The sequence below is a fragment of the Acipenser ruthenus genome, chromosome 11, assembly GCF_902713425.1.
Source record: "Acipenser ruthenus chromosome 11, fAciRut3.2 maternal haplotype, whole genome shotgun sequence".
NCBI classification, from domain to species: Eukaryota; Metazoa; Chordata; class Actinopteri; order Acipenseriformes; family Acipenseridae; genus Acipenser; species Acipenser ruthenus.
This window is the reverse complement of record NC_081199.1, coordinates 43,173,078-43,196,176: the sequence shown is the minus strand read 5'-3', so window position 1 is coordinate 43,196,176 and position 23,099 is coordinate 43,173,078. Positions and strand designations below refer to the sequence as shown.

The following is a 23,099-nucleotide window of genomic DNA, read 5'->3' as shown; positions in this document are numbered from 1 at the left end:
CCCTTGAACTTTTTACACATTTTGTTGTGTCAGTGCCTCAGGGTTTCATGCATTTAAATGAGGATTTTTTCCACTTATCTACACACCATACTCCACACTGTTAAGGGGGAACAAAGTTTTTTTATTGAGAAAAAAATAAAATATTAAAAATACAAAACTGAAAAGATCATAATTGGACAAGTCTCCACCCCCCTGATATAATACTTGGTGGAAGCACCTTTGGCAGCAATTACAGCTGTAAGTCGGGATAGGTCTCTACCAACTTTCCAACTTTGCACACCTAGATTTGGCAATATTTGACCATTCTTCTTTACAAAACTGTTCAAGCTCTGTCAAGTTCCTTGGGGAGCATTGATGGACAGCAATCTTCAAGTCATGCCACAAATTTTTGATTGGATTTAGGTCGGGGCTCTGACTGGGCCACTCAAGGACATTTACCTTTTTGTTCCTTAGCCACTCCAGTGTAGCTTTGGTTGTGTGCTTTGGGTCGTTATCATGCTGAAAGGTGAACTTCCGTCCCAGTTTCAGCTTTCTTGCAGATGGCAGCAGGTTTTCCTCAAGGACATCTCTGTACTTTGCTCCATTCATTTTCCCTTCTATCCTGACAAGTGCCCCAGTCCCTGCCAATGAGAAACATCCCCATAACATGATGCTGCCACCACCATGCTTCACAGTAGGGATGGTGTTCTTTGGGTGATGTGATGTGTTGGGTTTGCACCAAACATAACGCTTTGCATTTAGGCCAAAAAGTTCCATTTTAGTTTCGTCAGACCACAAAACTTTTTGCCTCATGGCTAGTGTTTTTTTGCATACTTCAAAACAGGATTCAAGGTGGGCTTTCTTGAGTAATGGCTTCCTTCTTGCCACCCTACCATACAGGCCAGATTTGTGGAGTGCTTGGGATATTGTTGTCACATGCACACTTTGACCAGTATTGGCCATAAGAGCCTGTAGCTCTTGCAAAGTTGCCATTGACCTCTTGGTATCCTCTCTGATCAGTCTTCTTCTTGCTCGGTCATCCAGTTTGGAGGGACGGCCTGATCTAGGCAGGGTCTTGGTGGTGCCATACACCTTCCACTTCTTAATAATCGTCTTGACTGTGCTCCAAGGGATATTCAAGGCCTTTGATATTTTTTTAGTTGTCTTTCAACAACTTTGTCCCAGAGTTCTTTTGAAAGCGCCTTGGTGCTCATGGTCTTTGCTTTGAAATGCACTACCCAGCACAGGGAACCTACAGGAACTACTGAAATTATCCTGAAATCATGTGAATCACTACAATTTAGGTGGAGGCCACTTAACTTGATGTGTGATTTTGAAGGCGATTGGTTACACCTGAGCTAATTTAGAATTGCTATTACAAGGGGGGTGGACACTTACCCAACCAAGCTATTTCAGTTTTTATTTTTAATTAATTTTCTACAAATTTCTAGAATTTTTTTTTCACTTGGAAGTTGTGGGGTAGATAAATGAAAAAACAAACTATTTTAATGCATTTTAATTCCAGGCTATATGGCAACAAAAGGTGAACATTTTGAAAGGGGGTGTAGACTTTCTATAGGCACTGTACCTAGGGCTTCTAATTTTCGGTGTTGTACCCCAAGCAGAATTTCAAAGCTCTTTAACAACATGCCATCCTATTAAAGCCAATTCAAAAACCTTCCTTAACCCTCTTAAGGTAACCTGACTCCACGGTGCTTTAGTATCAGTTATTATGTGGATCTAGTGACTTGATTTTTGTTTCCTTTTAGGTAGTTGTCAGGCACCCATCCTGTTACACTATGCAAAAGATAATTCTAGTCCAGATAGCCTGGTTGAATTTCCCAAATTGTTTTAGGTTTGGGGTCCATATGGACTCCAGGTGTAGTGTATTGGCTGGCCCGACCTTCTTGCATTAATATCTCAGGTATCACGTAATAGCTAGCTTCCTGGGTCAAGGCTTATTTTAAAGTACAGATTTGGAGCTTTCCAATGATGTATTGTATGTCCTGAACACACGTTCCTAAGCGAAACTACAGCAAACCGAAACTAAGGCCTGAGTCTGCATTATTTATCACAAAGCTACAGCATGCCAAACAACAAGGATGCGGAAATAAAATACAAGATTGAGTAACAGCATAAAGCCACGCTCTGTTTGTTTAGGGCTTGCTAGCCATATACATGACTTTGGAGCTGTGTTTTTTTTTCTGAGATTGCACTGGAGTATGATACCTGCATGTTACTATTTCTACCCAAGTAAGAGAAGCTGAAGGGTTAATAACCAAGGAGAAGACAAAGTGATATTTCCTATTAGCATAAAACAACCAACAAACCCATTGTGTGCTTTGTGTTCCAAACCTCAATGATATATTTGTGATTTGCTGCACAGAGAACAAGGCACACGCTGCGCCCGCATCGAAGTCTGAGCACAGAAAAGACTTTATTCAATTCAAATAAGAAGTGTCTTCTGTGCTGTGGTGCCATGCCTGCCCTTCATAGCCTATATGATAGAAAGTCAATAGAGCGACTGGCCAGCACTTCCACAGCAGCAGCATGTTCAGGAATAATAAAAGGAACACAGAGCACAGGTCAATTCAATCAACCAGCACGGCGAATCAGCAGGGATTGCATCAGCCATCGATTTGCATTCATTCCAGGATTACCCTGATGTGCTGAATGCAAATCAGAGGGGACTCTTAGTAAAATCCATCTGTGACTTACTTTACCCCCGCAGGGTACTGGATGATCAAACTGAACCTTTAGCTTGGGTAATAAAACAATTTGACAAATCATTTTCTTTACACCATGCTTGTTTGTAAATACTTACATAAATTAATTAAAAAAAATTCACATAATTAAACTGAAAATAGTAATTGAACCCCTTAGGATACACAATTTTGATGACAGGATCCAAGCTGTCAGTACATTTGAAACCCTTTTTCATGCAAAAATAAATAAGTTATTTTTATTTGTGGGACACATGCCCCTTGTACCTTAAAGGGTTAAGCATTTGCATGAAGTGTTTATGAACTCGGTTGTTTTTAGATATGATAAAAAATGACACATACATCCAAATGCCTAAAGCGGTCATCTCCCAGATCACAATCGCTCCAATCTGACAGAACTGCTGAATGCAGGTTTTAAAGAAAATTTACATCCAAACATGGCTTGGCCAATCCGTCACTATGGCCTTTGGTTTCCTTGCTGTACACAAAACGATTCATCATCTCTTCAATGATATATTTCCTGCTCTCCAGCATACCTGGTGCTTGGGCAGATTGGTATTAGAACCAAATGCAACAGATTATTCAGGGCTTCCCCGTGATTCCTGCAAAACACCTACTTCAACGTGATGGTTCAAAGGGTCTTTTTACACAAGCTCTGCAAACATAAAGAAAGTCTTTCTTTTGTTCCGATGTAAGCCAAGGTTTTGCATGAGACCCACAGGCATTCAAAACAAGTGGCATAAAACAAAGGCAGGAGGGGACGTACAAATGTGCCAGCTCAGTGTTTAAGGCTCCCTTGTAATGTATCTAGCATTGATCTTTTTATTATTATTATTCTTTTCCACTTGCCTTACTCTAATTCCTCATGAGACTGTGCTGCTGTATCCAAGCCTCGCAGGTCTGTGTGAGCGTAGCTCCCGTGCTCTCTGAATAATGGCAAAACCCTCCTCCCAGGTGAGTCTTAGACATTAATTAATGATCTGGCTCCCTTAACCAGACCTCATTAATGCCAATGCTTTCATCAGTGTGCAGTTCAATAGTAAAATGAGCGCTAATTCATATATCTCGCAGCACAAACGTGGGTGAAAGAAAAATGGTCATGTGATTTATTAACAAGTAAAGTTTGATTTTGAAATACATACAGTATACCATGTGGTTAATATTTTATTAGATTCTCTTTTTAAAACAATACATCTTGGAGATGAGGAGGTAAATATAACAACATTTCTAGAACATCATCATCCAACTTGACTATTATGTACATTATTATACATTAGTGCTCCTCAGTGTTCGACAGTTAGAATATCCCTAGGTGTTCTATCCTAGTATTTGATTGATCCAGATTTTAAAAAGAAAAATAATGATTTACACACAGTCTCCAAACTGTATACATCATGATTACTATCCACAAAGTCATCTATAAAAACACAAGATTTCAATATAAATCAGTGCAGGCAAAAATCTGAACTGTTAACTTAAGAAAGACAGTTTCTATGAACCAGTTCCAGGTGTTTTATGATCTTTACGGGTCAATGTGGTTATTAAGACTGCTGTCCTTGTTTAGCACCACCAAGAACTAACTCCATCTTCCTCTTCACATAGACCAGGGCTTCTCAGGGGACCCCCTGTGTCTGCTGGCTTTCATTCCAACCAAGCTCTCAATTACTTGACTGAACCCTTACTTGAACTCATAATTTACTTAATTAGACCTTTTTTTATACTTGTTTTCAGCGCTTAAACAGTTGCAGTTCAAGTTACTTATAAACTGTTATGGCCAACTTGAAATATGCAACTGTTCAAGAGCTGAAAACAATTAAAAAGGTGTAATTAAGCAAATGATCAGTTCAATTAATGGTCTAGTTAAGTAATTGAGAGTTTGGGTGGAATGAAAACCAGCAGACACAGAAGCCCAGATAGACTTACCTGTGTTAGGTTAAGTTACTGTAATAGTAACGTTGTGGCTTAAAACAGGACAGGCACAGAACCAGTTTCTTGTATCAATGCAGCCAATCACGAACCTGATTCATACCTATTACAACCATAGCCTGTCCGTAATTTCAAAAGGAATGTTTTCCAAGTTTCAAAAAAGTGGGACTTCTCAACTACCTGCACAGACGGCTTCAATTCAAGACAACTTCAGCACAAGGTCAAAATGAGTTTGTAAATGTAGAAGACATGGAAACATGGTTAATATTCTATTACACTTACTATTGTAAATAACAATAAGACTAGCTAGCGCTATTTGCAACCTTCTCTGCAAGTGCTCATTGATTCCACTGAGAGCTCTCCAAATACATTAGGCTACTTGACCCCATACATATTTCTTATAAAAGCACGTTTTAAAATGGGCAAACACAGAGGAAGAGATGTAAATGCATGATGCTTATTAAAGTCTAACATGCTTTTGACACTAGTTAATGGCAAGGGAAAGGCAGTTTCCAGCCCCCTCCAATTCTGAACAAGGATCTAGAACATAGCCACTTGAGAGGCTGTTTCAAACAGTTTATAAACACCTACACTCATCAATGTAGGAAGCCATGGCCGTGTGCCAGCACTATTGTATTTAAAACAGACAAGTATTCCTGTTTAACCACAGCAGTTAATGAACAGAAGCCCTCTGAAAGAGTCAAACATTCTCAGTCAGCCCAAAATCATGATCTAAGCTTTACCGGATTACAACCGGCCAGTGGATATAGGATTTGCAGTAGAGAAGACATTCTAGTTAAGAGTATTGTTGTATCAAACATCTGACCATATTTATACTTTACTCTAGGCAGTTCAGACCATGAATAAACATTTTCTTTTTCATGTACTGTCCATGAATAACCTGGAAAAGACTCGGGTTGCTGTTGTTGTTGTATCTTTTTGTAGACAGGCAATAATGTGAAAAATGTTTCTGAGGTTACCTCTCCACAGTTAAAATGCCTTGTGTCTTTTATAATGTACTGGGTACTGGATAACCGGCAGTGCTATAGACTGTATGGTATAGTAGGTAACATTCCCTAACGTAGAGAGGCATTGATTGCTTATGATAACATAAGAAAGAAAGTACGCCCTCTCACTGTAAAATCTGTGTACAGCTGTATCCAAAAGCAACTAAATGTGTCAGACTGTGAGCTCCAGACAAGGCTGGTCCATACGATGCCAAGCCTCATTTTCATGTGCTTCATTCAGCCAAAGCCACGTTGAGAAGAGAATAAAGGAACAGCTCTCTTCAGCCCAGACCAGCACGCCAGTTGCAGGCTTGATAATGATAAAGAAAGTATGAATGACTTCTCACAGCTGTTTCTCCCAATTCTTCCACCTGTGCAATACGGAATCCACTTAGAGCGCATGCTTTTAAAGACATTTCCATTTATTTATTTTTTCTACTTGGTTTCTGAAATGCAAAGAACATCTCTTTTTTTTGCAAATAAAAAAAAGTAATTCTGTAAGTCTGTTTTAAAAAAAAATAAAATAAAAAAAAAATCCTGCTCCTATATCAACAGTTCACGCCCAATCCAGTCCAATGATCCGGTACCATTAGGAAGTACTTATCCATTGCTTCACAGAACCGAGTCCTGTACAGCTCTGGGGACACTACAGTTGGCATTTTACCTGTGAATAAAACAAAACATTTATCTTTTCAAACACAGTACCATACAAAACTAATTCAAACAAACACAAGCCAGCATAACAACACAATATCCAGAACAAAACTCATCAGCCTAGCATATTAAAAGGCACGTGATTTTAGCCACATTTTAAAGTTAATTATTGCAGCACCAAAAGGGTCAAAGCTCCTAGGCCCCCTGAAGCACTGGGCTCACACTTCATGAAGTATACTGGGCCAGCCACACTGTACTCACAAAGTACTTACCAACACTGTGTGCCACATCCTTTTATAAAAAGAGCTGCTGATAAGACTCCCATTGCATAGCAGGTGGATCCATTCCTGGTTTTACTATGATTAGACACCCCTGAGCTTACCTATACACTGGGGCTAATCAAGCTGATAGTAAAAACTGCAATGGGTGAAATTGCTGTGCAATAGGAGTCTTATTTCCATCCCTTGACTCATTAAGGTGCATTCATATTTAAAGACCCTACTATCACCTACAGAATCAAACCTTATTAAACAAACAGAAAAAAATAAAATAATTGAGGATGTGAGAAACAGCACAACTGCGTAGGAGACAAACCAAAAACACAGGTGATCCGATACATCGGGAGAACATTTGAAACAATTCTTAAAGACAACACTTCAGCACATGGACACCAGTAAGAACACGTGGGAGCATTCAACACAAGTTAGTTTTGGATCCACTGCATAGCCCTGAATTTCTGCAGCATTGTGCATTTCTGTCATGCACATTGATGCCCAATGAAAAGCGTATTAATGGAAAACGAAAATACTAATTTGCTTACAGCTCCCCATGGTATATAGATCTAAACCTGGAAGCTTTGCCTATGTCTCAGTTCTGCATTTGCAGGCTTGTGGATGTCTCTGAGCCAATTAAATTACAGCCAATTTAATTACAGGGAACTGGCCAATTAAACAGTTTGTAAGCTACAATTCTGAGGATCCAGACTCCTAAAGGGAGGTGAGACTTTTCTCGTGATGTCAGAGAGTCAGGTGTATTTTCAAACCCCCAAATGCAACTCACCTTGTCCACCCAGGATTCCTGTGGACTTCACAACCATTTCAAGCTTCTTGTCCCACGTAAACGTCCGGATATAATCTGAAAGAAAAAATGATCATATTTTAAAAATCAACAGTGACATTTTGTGGGCTCTGGGATTTATTTGAATTCATATTATATACTGCACTTTTCATGTTCTTCCTTTTTGCATATTCATGGACACTATGTAATAAAAGCTTAACTGAATATAGGTGGAAGATGAAACACTGAACACATCTTCCATGGCTATCCTTCACCACGCCTGTAAACCCCACAAAAAACCAGCTGAAGCAGCTAGTCGCAGATGGTATTTCAAGCAATTTTCCTCATATGCAAAACTCAAGCAACAAAACCAAAAGTGTCTTGATTTGAGCTTCGAGTGGACTTGGATGATTTCAATGGGGAGGAAAAAAACAAAAACAAAAGCTGTGCGAAAGGAAAGAGCTGTCCTGCAGTGCTCATAAGCGCTCTGGAGCAGCAGGGATACTCAGCAATGCAAGCAGGGATACTCAGCAATGCAAGCCAGTCTCACCGATGATGCCCACGACCAGCTCGTCCGTGGAGTCGTCCCGCCCCACCAGCAGGGAGTAGTCGATGATCAAGTGGCTGGAGAGGAAGTAGGCGTCGCTGTGAATGGAGGCGCGGAGCACAGACTTGCAGTGGGAGCGGATGTAGAGTGGGCTGTCCCGCATCAGCTTCAGCAGGTTCTCATCCAGCAGCACCACTTCACAGCTCTCCTTCCCAGTGTCCGTCTTCACATTGCGGTTCCGCAGGGAGCCCTTCAGGTCAAACACCTACGAGGGGAGGGAGGGCGTGACAGTCACTACAGCACGCTTACGGGGCAAGGGCATTACATTTCCATTCTAAATCCAGCATGATCTGAAATTGAGAAGCGGTATTCTGAATACAGTACCTGTGTTTGGAATGCACTATGGAATCCATCATTTCAATTTGTCAACCACACTTTAAAACACTGAATCGGAAGAGATATAGGCACTAAAAAGGAACTTCGGAAATTTTGCAAAACGTATTACAGAGGACACAGGACTCCTTACAGAACCTGACCACACACACACAGGGCTCCTTACAGTACCTGATCACACACACAGGACTCCTCACAGTACCTGAGCCATTTTACAACCATAGAAAAGGTTCTCCATAACCAGCAGATCCAACTTCTTTTCTGTGTTGTTCTGAGAATTTTTATAGCCGATCCGATAGACGCCAAGAATCTTAGCCAGGGCTGTGGGTCTCTGAAACACATTTCCACATCGTGTTCAAAAACAGAAGAGTATCTGTAAGATCATCTACGTGAACGACTGCACTGCTGAACACTTGAGTTACCTTCTGCTGCACGGCTCCTGTAATGTAGGTGAAATAATGCGGAGCAAAGTCTAGGAAAGACTGAACTTCCAGCCGAGGCATCTGCTTCAGGATAAACCGATCATCTACAAGCAAGAAAGAAACGAAAAGGAATCGGCCATGTGGCACCGTTTAAAAATACTAATTTATATATATATATTTAGTATTTTTAAACAGTGCCATATTATATATATATATATATATATATATATATATATATATATATATATATACACACACACAGACATATATATATATATATATACAAAATAATAGATACTCTACACTTTAAATTACCTACAATTCTTAGTTTTAGAAGAAATAAAACACGGAAGAATAAAAGAAATTAATTTGATAAATAGACTCAATACCATGATGCCTGAAGGTTTAAATAGAAAGAAATAGTAAATTGTTACTATGTAGTAAATTACATCACAAGCACACTAATAGATTTAAATAGAAACAAGTGAATGTGGTTACCATGGCATCAAAAGCCTACAAGTACCTCCACTGTATGTTTTCAAACACACTTTCCCTTGACAGAGGCATGTTAACTGTGAGTCGGCTCGCTCAACGGAAGTTCTCACAGCTTTATGTGAGACACAACTGCTTGCCTTTATGGTTAGGAGGCAACTGTTGAAAACATGTAATGAGTCATCTCAGATTATTAACCCCCAGTAATGTGACAGGAAACATTTAGAACCCTGTGAACCAACAGGCTCTGGACCTCAGTTCTATCTGAAACATTTAGAACCCTGTGAACCAACAGGCTCTGGACCTCAGTTCAATCTGAATTTCTAGTAAGTTTCAGATGGTTTTGTGAAAATGAAGCACCATCTACATGCAGCCTCTCGCTTTTACCCTCAGTGGCATAGAAGACAGCACCAGATTTGCCTCCGCGAGCCTGCCAGTTGACACAGTGGGCCAGGGAGCGGATAAAATCGTCCGCTCTGCTTTCCATGATCTCCTCCCGCATTTTGTGGAATTCCTCTGCATAGTAGATCCGGCAGTAGAACTTAGCATTGGCGTCTGAAAACTCTGAAAAAAGCAGAGGGGGTTTAAAACATGCTCAATGTGCTGGTGTAGTTCATCCTGCGCTGCAACAATGTTTAAACTCTCCAGCACTTGCAGCAAATTATACCTCATTGTAGCGACTTGACATGCAATGTCATGCGTCAGAGACACGTGCTTCTACTGGTATTGTAAGTGTGCAAGTGGACACGGAGAGTGCCTATAGTGTAGTGTGTTAAGCCAAGACAATCCACAATGGATGCATATAAACTGGTGTAAAGCTAAAGCTGGAGTGGAATCATTTTACATTAAAACGTAACTCCTTAGTGACTGCTTGGCTTGTTTGGTCTTCTGTGTACCGCAGCACATCAGAAAACATAGGGTGTTGTTTACATTCCCTAAAGGCATTTTTAACTTTAGGGACACAAGCTTTTGTTTTCAGTATACAGCAGCAACAAATTATGTTATGTAATTTCGAATTAGCTACAGGCCACAAAGCCAATGATGTAATCTGGAAACATGTCAAGTAGAAACTCAAAACTGTAAGTACTTGTACAGCGTGTGTCTAATACAGTAGTTCCTATGTGGCTTTGTTTGGAGCCATCAGCCCTGGGAGCTTTTCACTTACGGAGCTCGATGTGGGGATTGCCCAGCTGTTTCTTATGTTTGTCACCCCCATCTGCCTCTTCTTAAAGAAAAAAAAAAAAAGACATTTATAAAAATGACCAAGAACAAGCACAATGCAGGACACTTCTAGATTTCCAAGCAGTGCAGTTTTCCCATTTGCTTAGTACATCCAGCGCAGCAGTATAGAGAGGGACAAAATCATTACATCAGTTTCAGAAGTAATCGAGTAAGGCAAAGGTAACCAGAATTAGTGCAGACAATGCAAGCCAAGTCAATTATCTCTCATCTGTATCAGACAGCTAGGGGGGTTTCCTCGTCAATTTGAGCAGTGCACTGAACAGACTGAATTCTGCCTACCGAAAATGTTTAATTGCAACCATTAGAGATACAAACTTGTGACCTGTTAAAATATCGAAATCCTTAAGAGCGGGGTACTGCAGCACTTAAGACTTGGCATTTACAGAGGTTGCAGAAACAAATCATTTGTTATAAATGGAATCAAGCAGAAACAAATCATTTGTTATAAATGGAATCAAGCCCTTTTTGATTAAGTCAAGCTTGCAGCTCATTACTCAATTTTCATCGGTTTTAGAGAGGGATTTCATTTATTGCCATTTTTGAAAGCACTGTTTAAAACTAAACGATAAAAAAATGTAAAACCACTCTTGGAAAAGAAATGTCCTTAACAAAAAAAATTATTCCTTAAAACAGTCCTTTAAGATTTGTGACTAGGGCCCAGTATCTCTGTAGCAAGTCACTTAACTAACAGACTGTGATAGAGGCTGTCGGTTAAACTACGCAATTCACAAATGTACAAAACAGTCGAAAAAGTGACAGCTCTAAGGGCTAGTCTGCAGAACAGCAACTTATCCGCCTTGCAGACTTATTTTGACCAACCTCTGTGGGGATGGAGTGGTGAGAAGTAAATACTGCAAACTTGTTTAGTGGCTGTGAATGAACCACCAGTTGAATTATAAGACTTCTTATTTGTTCAATTCAGGGATAGCTGCTACAACCCTCTGGTGTTACATGAATGCAAAAAGTACACTTTAATGACACGCAGGTCTGGACATGTGGGAATCGTCTTGATGTAGGATCTGTACAAGATCCAATAAGGATAGACTGTTTTTTACTTTGTTAGCAACTACACATCACACGTTTACACGGCATTCAGGAAACTTCTGTGGACTACAAGTAGCACAATACAATACATCATATCACAGTACATAATGAATCGTTTCATCCCTCACCTAAACCCCTAGAAAAGGACATACTGTGTATCTCAATCCTGACCGCGAGAGTTACCACGGAGGGCAGTTCAAGTTCGCTACAGCAGCTCGTTCAATGGTCAATAATATGGTCAGTTTGCAGACACTGTCGTTTTTCTACAGATCAGCAGAATTCAGCACTGAGAACTCCATCAGCATCGAAAACCACTTAGGACTGGGAAGAACCAACACACATCAAATCTATAAAATCTATTAATATTATACACTGTACATTCAAAAAAGCACAGAGCAGAGGGGAGACTGGATGCAGGGTGGTAGGAGGTGGTAGGAGGTGGGATAGAATATGTGTTGGACCTGGCATCATTTTGTATGTCTGTAAACAAACAAAAAAAAAAGCTCTCCATTTGAGAATATTAGTGATGCGTTCAGAGAAATAAATCACGCTAAAGCAGAAGCGATGGTGCCACACTGCATGTGTAAGAGTAGTGAGCGATGGTGCCCCACTGCATGTGTAAGAGTAGCGAGCGATGGTGCCCCACTGCATGTGTAAGAGTAGCGAGCGATGGTGCCCCACTGCATGTGTAAGAGTAGCGAGCGATGGTGCCCCACTGCATGTGTAAGAGTAGCGAGCGATGGTGCCCCACTGCATGTGTAAGAGTAGCGAGCGATGGTGCCCCACTGCATGTGTAAGAGTAGCGAGCGATGGTGCCCCACTGCATGTGTAAGAGTAGCGAGCGATGGTGCCCCACTGCATGTGTAAGAGTAGCGAGCGATGGTGCCCCACTGCATGTGTAAGAGTAGCGAGCGATGATGCCCCACTGCATGTGTAAGAGTAGCGAGCGATGGTGCCCCACTGCATGTGTAAGAGTAGTGAGCGATGGTGCCGCACTGCATATGTAAGCGTAGTTAGTGCAGAAAGGGGGATGCTGCAGCTTCAGGCTGTACCTGGGGGCTCACTCCCATCATTGTCTGCCCCCTCCTTCCCCGACTGTCCCATCTGATAATAAGCAGTGTCTGCTGACTGCACAGGCTCCCTTCTCACAGGGCACAGGTCAGGGCTGCTGCCCCCTGCACCACGGAACAAAGACAGCACTCCTGAAGCCTTTCTGGCTGCAAAAATCAAAGAAACAGTTTACTAGGCAATTGGGGTTTCCTTTTGAAGGGATACACGAGTGCTAACCTAGCTTTTAAAATCAATTTTTCATACCTCTGGTCCCGATTTTCTTCTTTTGGTTATTTGCTTGTACTATGTTTGTGCTTCAAATTGGAACATGCAGAATTTTCAAAGACAAAGCTATGGATGAGATATTGCTGCTGTGTCCTGGTACGTAATCACTGCACATGTTTAAACTTAATCCTATGGTCTAGCAGCAACCAGAGCATGTGACCACCAGCAAAGGCACCAGGACACAGCAATTCACCTACAGTGTTGCATTTGAAATTTCAAAACATCTTCAAAATTACCAAAAATGTTCTCAGAGCAAAACAAAAAAAAAAAAGCCTAACCGTTTACTGCCCTATTTAATGCCTATTTTTGTTGGACACTGGGCAGCAAAGGGTTAATAAAGCCAATAGGAAAAAGTATTTGATTCCATTTGAAATATCTAGTGATGAAAAGAACACGGCTGCCTCTGTTCAGGGTGGTACCCAGGAAGCAGTTTGCAGTTTGCTGATGTGTTTTTCTGTATTTTATGGTGTGTTTTTACAGCATGTGAATGGGGCTGCAGCGAGGGGCAGTGGATAAACAATCCCCCCTTCCTGCCCTGCCCTGGAGGCACCGGGGGTATCCATGCTCATTTAATGCTTGGCATCTCCGAGGGACCGCCAGCAGAGATGCCATTAGTGATAAATCAGGGGTTGTGTTTTTGAAAACACTTCTCCACAAGGAACAGGGTTAAATCTCTTTAAAACTAGGGGAAACATTTTAGGAAAACGTATAAAATTGGGATTGGATTTCATTTAAGGGTATTGAAAATGTATGCAGCCAGTTCCCTCAAAAGCCCTCAGACAATGTCTTTATTTTGTACCGTTATGCAGAAAGCATAAATATTCAGACTACAAGTTAAAAGCAGACCCAAGCTTTAGCATCTCTTTGTTTTCTTTTCAAATGACTGTTCAGCCCAAAGGTAAAGCATTACATTATGCTAGCAAAAACCAAACCAAAAGAAGAATTAATTGCAAAAGCAGACCACAGTTTGGTTCAATTTGGAGAATAATGGAATTTGACTCTGCTACGGAAATGAAAAATACTGTAATTAGGAGAGGAACAATGGTAATTCAGGAGAAAGAATAAAAAAAGAAAGCTTTCCGATGGACTGTACTGATCTAATTTCAGCTCCTCGGCTGCTGTTCTCGCTGCTTGACTGCACTAAATGCTAATGTGTGAAAATAAATTAAAAAAGGATTTTAAAAGATATCTGTAAATAGCGTGAACAAAGATCAACGACTTTAAATGCAAAACCCATGAAGCTCTCGACTCCGCTGCCTCTGCCCGCTATTAAAATGCATCACAGCCCAGTTTTCTAAACAAAACTTTAAATGTTATGGTTTAATAGCTTATTTCCATAGAAGGCATCTGAAAAGCACAAACACAGCATTCCTCTAATACAACCCAAGCACTCCAGAGAGAAACTCAGTAATTCAAACTGAGCTTTTATTTATTTTATTGTTTAATTTTTCCACCTTGGATGTGGTTGTATCAGCTGGTATATCCAGAATGCAGCTCTATCTGGATTATACTATTCATAGCACTGAATACCCGATACACACTCAAGGGGTTCCTAACAACTTCTCAGAGATTAAATCCCAGATCTTTCATATTACCAACGACTAACTTCTTATCTATTATTAACCTGTAGTAAATAACTTCAAACCAAATCGAGTACGAAGGCACTCCTAGGGATAATGTTCTACCCTCTATCTCTGCTCTTATTCATCATGTGTTACTGTTACAGCACTGTCAGATATTTTTAATAAAGTCACCAATATCTTTGGGGGAGTCACTGAGCAAGCCTGAACAAGATGGAATTTCTGTAATGAGGTTTGTATAAAAATGGCCAATATGCAGTTACACTAGTGGTGTGCATCAGTAATTAACCCACCCCACTCATTTTAAATCTTTAACAAACTTACAGTGACAACATCTTGTTAGAAGACAGCCATGCTAAAACTGTACAGCATTTACATACTTGAAACTCTTCGGTCACCACCCAGCTTTTGTATCTGACTGTACCCCCTCGTGCAAATAAAACTCCCAAAAACCGCGCAGTTCAAGTAATGAGCCAAAACCTGTTTATCAACATCAGCGTCTGGACTTTGAAAATGCCATTAAAACTACTTCAAGTTACTTTTATATGTGTGTGTTGTTTTTTTAGGAGAATTCTTTTATCATGAATATCAGGGTAAAAGAAGGTACATTGGAGTGGTCCTGAGTAAATGAAGGATGTGTGTAGATCAAAGGAATTTCCCAAACATGCGGAGAGGCAGGATCTTGCCGATATCAAGTCCCTGTGTTGAAGGGCCGCTGCCATTCTAATAGATCTCAGTAATGAGAGTTCTGTACAGAACAGAAAAACAGTAATGCCTTTCTTAAATACTGAAATGCCTGTGTCTGAACAGGGTCTCTCTCTCTCCCCTATTCCATGTGTGTGCTCTACAGATCATAGTGTGAACAGGGTCTCTCTCTCCCCTATTCCATGTGTGTGCTCTACAGATCATAGTGTGAACAGGGTCTCTCTCTCCCCTATTCCATGTGTGTGCTCTACAGATCATAGTGTGAACAGGGTCTCTCTCTCCCCTATTCCATGTGTGTGCTCTACAGATCATAGTGTGAACAGGGTCTCTCTCTCCCCTATTCCATATGTGTGCTACAGATCATAGTGTGAACAGGGTCTCTCTCTCTCTCCCCTATTCCATGTGTGTGCTACAGATCATAGTGTGAACAGGGTCTCTCTCTCTCTCCCCTATTCCATGTGTGTGCTACAGATCATAGTGTGAACAGGGTCTCTCTCTCCCCTATTCCATGTGTGTGCTACAGATCATAGTGTGAACAGGGTCTCTCTCTCTCCCCTATTCCATGTGTGTGCTACAGATCATAGTGTGAACAGGGTCTCTCTCTCCCCCCTATTCCATGTGTGTGCTATAGATCATAGTGTGAACAGGGTCTCTCTCTCTCCCCTATTCCATGTGTCTGCTACAGATCATAGTGTGAACAGGGTCTCAAATGATCAAAATTTAATTTACCTGGAGGCATGGATTGGTTCACAGGATTTTTTTTACTCCCATTAAATAAGCAAACAAAAGCCTTGCTTATATTGGTTATATAACTGCAATCTTACTGAAAACATTTTGAATGTGCACAGCTAAGCTTGAGTAAAGTGGACACTCACAATAATGTGTGTGCTGTTGGTAAAACACTGGAGCAGGAATGACTTGGGAAGATATAACTGGCAGTCAGTAAAGCCCCAACACTTACTTGGTACGTCGGAGTCCGTGCTGCGATTGAGCTGGGCTGTTACAATCTCAACCTGCCTGGCAGGGCTGCTGGTTTTAGCTCTGCTTTCCGTGGTGCTGAAAAACAACAACTGTGTCGATTAACAAAATGTATTGCAACCTTCAAGAAAGTTATTTGTTTTTGACTGTTATTGTAGGGAAATGTATAACTTTAGCACTGGCCCTATTAAGAAAGATTCACACGTTTGTCTAAAAGCTCCAAAACACTTGGATAAGACTGACTGTATCTAGTGATTTATTATACGTGATAAGGTCCAACCTTAACAATTGTAATAGTTGTGCTAAGGCGTGTCTTTCAGTGGGGTGCAATATCACCCGAACAGCGCTACCTGTGAAGTGGAGGAGGTCCTTCCTCTCCGGTGCCCTTCACAGACAGCTCCTCCAAGGCAGTCTTGTACTCCTTGCAGCTAAATACATGGATTGAAAAAAAGAGGCAGAGTTCAGCAATACACAGGCAGCATTCAGCACTCCCACAGGCACATCATGGGAAGGGAGTGAAACTAATGCTGACATTAAAAAGACAACCGTGTACGACTGTGGAAGCACGCTGCAAAAGAAAGTCCTACATTACCCATATATTTACAGTGCACTAATCCTAGTGTGATAACTTATATGATATAAAACAGGTCACTACAAATGCAATGTGTGGGGCTTTTTTAAAACCTGAAATCTAGCTGGTGCTCTGGCCCTAATCTCTGGAGAGTACCTGAGTGCAAAGGCAATGATGGAGCTGGGCTCTTTCTCACACACTGCGATGGGAACCCGCTCGTGTTCGTACATCAGATAGTGCTTGTCCGGCTCGCTGTCACAGAGAGATGCAATGAAACACTGTTACAAGTGCGCTGGGAAGGCATAAGGCTTTTTAATTCAAATAGGCTGGACTCTGAATTCAAACACATCTTCCATTACTTACAATGGGAATGGGATGGGGTTGTAGCTGTTACCAGGAAGCAGGTTTGCAAAAATAGCTTTCATGGTGGATTTCTCCTTGACTTGACCGTCTGTCGAGCCCAGTAAATGCCCATCAAAAACATCTTAAATCAAATTTAAAAAAAGTTAAACCATTATTTTGTACAATCGTAATATAAACACCAAAGAAAGGATCCCCAAACCCCAATGCTTTGCTTCCACCTTCCACAGGGATCAAGTTGAAAGTGATGTGATACGATCCTGTCAGCAGCAGGGTAACATCCCTGTGATTTGTACTGGGACTCTGACTGGAAGAGACTGGAATAGGGTCTGCGAGGATTTGCTCCTGCCCAGTCGGTCAGAATGAGGACACAACAAGCGTCCGTACGCAAATGACACGCGGTGACACACTTAGAAACAAGACTTACAATGAAGAGGGAAAGCCTGAAAGGATCCAATAGATTGTTAAATCCTCAGATTATTATTGAATGCATACATTGAACCTGCTTCCTGGTTCTTCCTCAGTACTGTACCTGTTCAACAAACAAACCCTTTTCAAAATCAGGCTTTAATGTCTATAAAGAACTGTCCTGGCCTATTTTGTCCCTTGCATGACAGATTCACAAACTAGCCCTTTGTTTTTTCCTGGTTATACCTTCAGTTATGCTGCTCGAGTCCTGGTCACTCGTGGACGATGTGTTGGGGAAGGACGGCCCAGAAGAGAGCTGCTCCACGGCTCCCTCTGGTGGAGAAGGCAGCTGGAGCAGGGTGGAGCTCGAGGGCATGTTGCTAAGGTACCGATCCTCTGAAATTCAAAACAGAAAAGGAGGCAAAAAACTCCAGAATTCAATCCAGCATTACAGATAGACATTTTCTAAAATTAGGGCAGCAGTGCGGAGCACAGGTTAGGACTCTTGACCGGAGGGTCGTGGGTTCAATCCCAGGTGGGGGACACTGCTGCTGTACCCTTGAGTACTTTACCTAGATTGCTCCAGTAAAAAAACAAACAAACAAACAAAAAAAAACACTGTATAAATGGGTAATTGTATGTCAAAAAATAATGTGACATCTTGTAACAATTGTAAGTCACCCTGGATAATGGTGTCTGCTAAGAAATAAATAATAATCATAATAATCATCATCATAATAATCATAATAATAATAATAATAATAATAATAATAATAATAATACAAAAAGCAAACAATCAACCCATGAAAAGACAGAATTAAAAGCTGAGCAATGCATGCAAGGCTATTGTTGCTTTAAGCATAAAAGGAGGTCCATGAACTAACACCAGATGTTATTGTTGTACACGTAGGAACAGGACAGTGAAGTTGTGCTCCAGTCCACATCTTGTTCAAGCTCGGTCTCTGATGGTTTAATTGATCCTCACTGTTCACTGCAAGGCTTAGGGACCTGCTATAAGTGAGCCCCACTGCATTTGTGTCTACAGACCCTTCACAATTCACTGCCTTCAGGACTTCAGTTTTTGTCATCGGAAACCCATTACAGTTAAATGGACAATGTACACTCAGTGTTTAATATTTATTAGCATGACATTTTTTTGACAGAGCAAACTGTCACTCACCTTTATCCCCATTCTGTATCACAGGAGAGGCATTGCGTGGTGAGGAATCCAGTACGCTGGTCTAGAGAAATCAAACAAACAAATTCATCATCTCTGATAGCACAGTGCTCTAAATGAGGCAGCTGTCATTCAATCAAGTGAAATTAGAAATCTGCACGGCAGCTATTTACTGCCTTAACAAGCAAACCCTCTCTACGTACACTAGCATTCTCTAATTTTCTGAAATATTCCGGTAACATGCAGTGTGAAACGGGTGGACAAACTGCACCTTGCTTTCCTCGGCCTGCCTGTGTCTCCCGGGGCTCGGAGGGACAGTTGGCCGCTTTCTTCCCTTGTCTTGCTGGAAAAGATCCTGCAGCCTGCAAAAAAATAAAAAGTCTGCACCAAAGCCAGCAGCATGACAATGATTTGAACACGAACCCTAGGAATATATTTTAATCCAATTCAAGGACTGCAGCTGTGTGTTTATAAAAAAAAAAGTTAGATGATATCTTATTCCCAAGTCAAGCTACAAAATTAGAACCTGGGGGCATTGTTGCTATTTTTGGAGCCATCTTCAAAGGCATCATCATATCATTAATAAAGCTCAGGCAAACAAGATTGTATTGTGCTCTCATGTATATCTATACTCCCCTGGTAAGATACAGAACTCTACTCTCTTGACTTGTGTTTATCCTCCTCCTTTCGTAAGAGCACTTGTGTTAAAAATAAATACAATTAATTCAGCCCGTCTTTCATCAAGAAGAATGACATTGTTCTCCTTCAACATCACGGACCCTTTGATCTTTTACATGTTGAACAACTTCAGCTTTTAGATGTCTCATCTCTATCCCTTACCAGGGACAGTGCATCTGAGATTAGACGCTATGATGCAAACCTTCAAAGCACTTAAACGTGCGCATGCAGGGCACACAGTCAGAGCATTTGCATACCAGATTGAGCCGGGCGCTGTGAAACCACCGACAAAACCTGGAGTTAAAGGACGTCATTTACCATGAATCTCTTGCAATTCCTGTTGAACGGGTGCATCCCGAAGTGAGGAATGTCAGCCAAGCATTGCAGCCGCTGGGGTAAATGGTGGACTTTAGCAATTCCACAGACATGCTGTAACAGGGGCAGGGATTGAGATTGTGTTTTGGGCGGTGCTAGAGATACCTGTTGTTCCAGGACTGCAGCATCTCGCACAGGCTCTGCTTCTTCACGATGATGGACTCGAGCGCTGCCTGCAGCTGCTGGGGGGTGTCCAGAAAGGACAGCAGCCTGGCCTGCAGCTTCTCAATCCAGTTCCGGATTTCCACCTCCTCCATCTGCAATCACAGAAACACATGATTCAATAAAGTTCTGGATTTCCACCTCCAATCACAGAAACACATGATTCAATAAAGTTCTGGATTTCCACCTCCAATCACAGAAACACATGATTCAATCCAGTTCCAGATTTCCACCTCCTCCACCTGCAATCACAGAAACACATAAGCACTGCGCCACGCTGCTCCACGCTGGTGAGAAATCACACGAGCGCTCAGTGCTGCACTGCGTCAGGAACGTTGTCCAGTGCATTGCAGTCTTGGTGCACTGCACCCACGCGCTCTGTATACAACTGATATTTAGTGGCAGATCAAAATGCCTCCAGCATTTAAATATTAAAAAGCATGGCTGATCATGGCCATTTACATGCTTTTAAAAAACCAAAATACCCTAAATACACTTGCTTTTCTCGATTTCACGTTCTTTTAATGATATCTCTTTCTTTTAATGATTTTAAACGACAGCACTGTTTAATCCGACACTGTTTAGATGAAATGACACACACTCCCAGAGATGCCCTTCAACAAACGGCTTGTTTTCATAAAACCAGGATCTGAGGATTCTTCTTTTTTTTTTCCTTCCTGCTAGACTGGGACAGTGAAGAAAGAAATATTTGAAAATAATTAATTAGATTTTGTTGCTATTTTAAAACTATAAAAAAAAAAATCTGCAACGAGTTCAAATACCCTCTTCAGATCTCAGGATCTTATGCATTTTGTATTGCACAGCTTGAAGAGGATTTTGATTTGTGGTCTATTGCACAGTGCCTTGATAATTAGCAGCTTTAGTCTTGAACAACACACAACAATTTCAACCTTTTTTTGTAATTAGCTGTTTTAGCAATAACTGCGAAAACCACAACTGCAGATACACGACAATATGTTGTAAACCCCAAAACATATTCCTTAAGACTAAAATGCTGTGATGGATTTTCATGAAAAGATTCAGGCGATACAGTATATTTTTTGTTTTGTAATGTACACTAACAGAGCCTTATAAAAGCATAGCAAAGTGCAAGCATTGTAAAGCTCAGAGAGGTACGGTAGAGCAAATTTAAAACATGGTAAACAAACCCTTATAAAAATTTCCCACAGTAAAAGCACAGCAAAGTGTAATAAAGCATAGTGAAAGCAATGTAAAGAATAGCAAGATACGGTAAAGCATATGAATAAATATAGCAAGCCCAGGGTAAACTATGGTAAAAGCGTAGTATAATGGGAAAAGCATGGGAAAAAAGTACCATAGTAAACTTTTATAAGGGAAAGCACACATGCAAAGAATGTTTCCTTAAGTAGATGAGGGCACTTTTTCCATGTGTTTATTTCTGGAACCATGTATTACATACTGCTTACTGAGCTGAGCACTGCTTGAGTGACCTAAATACTTGTACTGTACCTGGACTTTCAACGTTTCAACCAATCAAATCACCTCTTTCTGTGCAAACAAGTCTTCCATCTTCTCCTCCCTGGTTTTGCTGAAAGTGTCTGTCTTGAGCGAGGTGAGCCGGTCGTCTATAGCCAGGTACACCTGGGATACTCTGCAGAGACAGTGAGGAACAGGTCACTGCCAGTCTGATTCGCACTCTTCCCCAAGCAAGATACAAACAGCACTGTGTAAAAGAGACTGCAAACTGGCAAAGGACCCTTGTTGAAATGTTTGTTTAATTTTGCTACAAAGTTGTTGTTTTTTTTTTAGTATCTTCAGATTTAAAAGCTTCCTTTCCCCCAGTTCCTGTATTCCAGGAGACCTTTCCTGCTTAAATGTATTGGAAAAGTCAGGGCTGCAGAATAGCTGCGCACACGCTCACACTGTGCTCCGAAGGATCTGGTCAGGACCTGAACATTCTAGCTGTAATTTTTTGGGAGCCGACAGGATCATTCTCACGTCATCATCAGCATCAGCTGCCTCCGGAAACCCCCTTCTTAGCTATTTCCTTTGCACAGCTAATCGAATCTCTTATCAGATTCCAAGTGAAATAGAAATATTAGGCCTAGGCTACACATTCTGTCTTTAGTTCATTATAAACTTACTTTTGGGAGAAGTCTTTAAGGTCTTGAAAGAGGCTGCCTTTCGAAGGGGTCTGCTGCTTCACGTAAATTTTGGGTGGGGGGAGGCAGACTTCAAGCAGCCGGGCAGGAGTGTAACTGCAGGAGGTTAGGAGAAACACAAGAGTTCTGTTTACAACAGTCACTGCCTGCGGGAGGTTCTAGAGAAACAATGACTATACAAGTCTGGGTTAATAACAGTCATTGCTGTCCCTTAACACATGCTGAAGTTAAAAGACATTTACTGACGCTAAAAGGAATGTGTTTTTATAAGAAATGATGCCTGATTGTGCTATGGGTTACAACGCACATATGTCATCACTGTTGAATGAAATAAAAAATAAATGCATAAATAAAGCCAGGCGCTGGCTTTACTACTACCTTTGATGAGAAGCAGCCATGTCTGGAGTGAACCAGCCCGTACCTGAAGGACGCCACCATCTGGTTATAGGAGAAGTACTGGTGGTAATCGTTGTGGACGGAGTGCCCGCAGGGCTCGGTGTTGGCTCTGCGAGTGTACTGGTGCCCGTAAAAACGCAGCTCCAGGTACTTTGCAAAGGACATGGACCATGAATCATTGGAGAGGGGGACCACCGGAGTGACCTGGGAATTACATGGAACACATCTATACATTTAGTTCCAAATCATATTCTATACTGTTGTATTAAAAACAAAAACAAAAAAATTAATTTGGTGCTGGTGGGAGGGTCGAATAGTTAAAACTTCTGGCAGGTCAATGCTGTTGAAATTACAGGTCTGTGTTTTACTGCAGGTAGCACGTTTTAAATTGAGGTGTTAAGAAAACCACAGACCTGATCACAGCTACCCAGGGCAGGAGACAGTACCTGTTTGCAGATCCTGCACCAGGAATAGGTGAGGATGGTGTGCTGGTATCCTGGCACGGGCGAGTCCAGCTCCTTGAGCACGATCTGCACGCAGCCGCTCCCGTGGACAAAACGCCGGATGTGATGCACCATGGGAGTCTCACAGAGCATGCTGGGGCACTGGTACGAGGGCCTGCTTCACACAGCAAGACACAACGAGGATACATCTGATCAACACCTCCACAGCAAGACACAAGGAGGAGAAATCTGATCAACACCTCCACAGCAAGACACCACGAGGAGAAATCTGATCAACACCT

General features: G+C 41.4%; 1 protein-coding gene across 6 annotated transcripts in view; it reads right to left on the bottom strand.

The window, feature by feature from the left end:
- Positions 1–3,785: 3,785 nt before the first annotated feature.
- Positions 3,786–23,099, bottom strand: part of LOC117426906 (1-phosphatidylinositol 3-phosphate 5-kinase-like) — a 47,056-nt gene continuing 27,742 nt past the window's right edge. For 2 of the 6 annotated variants that reach the window (XM_059034063.1, XM_059034064.1), the window contains exons 23-42: positions 22,801–22,975; positions 22,380–22,558; positions 21,941–22,054; positions 21,339–21,447; positions 19,758–19,909; positions 18,871–18,961; positions 18,603–18,663; positions 17,669–17,818; positions 17,018–17,138; positions 16,811–16,906; positions 16,434–16,511; positions 16,067–16,161; positions 12,538–12,702; positions 10,365–10,424; positions 9,587–9,763; positions 8,708–8,811; positions 8,488–8,616; positions 7,896–8,157; positions 7,349–7,423; positions 3,786–6,299 (exon numbers count right to left, since the gene is read on the bottom strand). In XM_059034063.1, coding sequence (XP_058890046.1) covers positions 6,184–6,299; positions 7,349–7,423; positions 7,896–8,157; positions 8,488–8,616; positions 8,708–8,811; positions 9,587–9,763; positions 10,365–10,424; positions 12,538–12,702; positions 16,067–16,161; positions 16,434–16,511; positions 16,811–16,906; positions 17,018–17,138; positions 17,669–17,818; positions 18,603–18,663; positions 18,871–18,961; positions 19,758–19,909; positions 21,339–21,447; positions 21,941–22,054; positions 22,380–22,558; positions 22,801–22,975 — 2,509 coding nt within the window. In that variant the 3' untranslated portion in view covers positions 3,786–6,183. The other 4 variants (XM_059034065.1, XM_059034066.1, XM_059034067.1 and 1 more) reach the window with 4 other exon arrangements.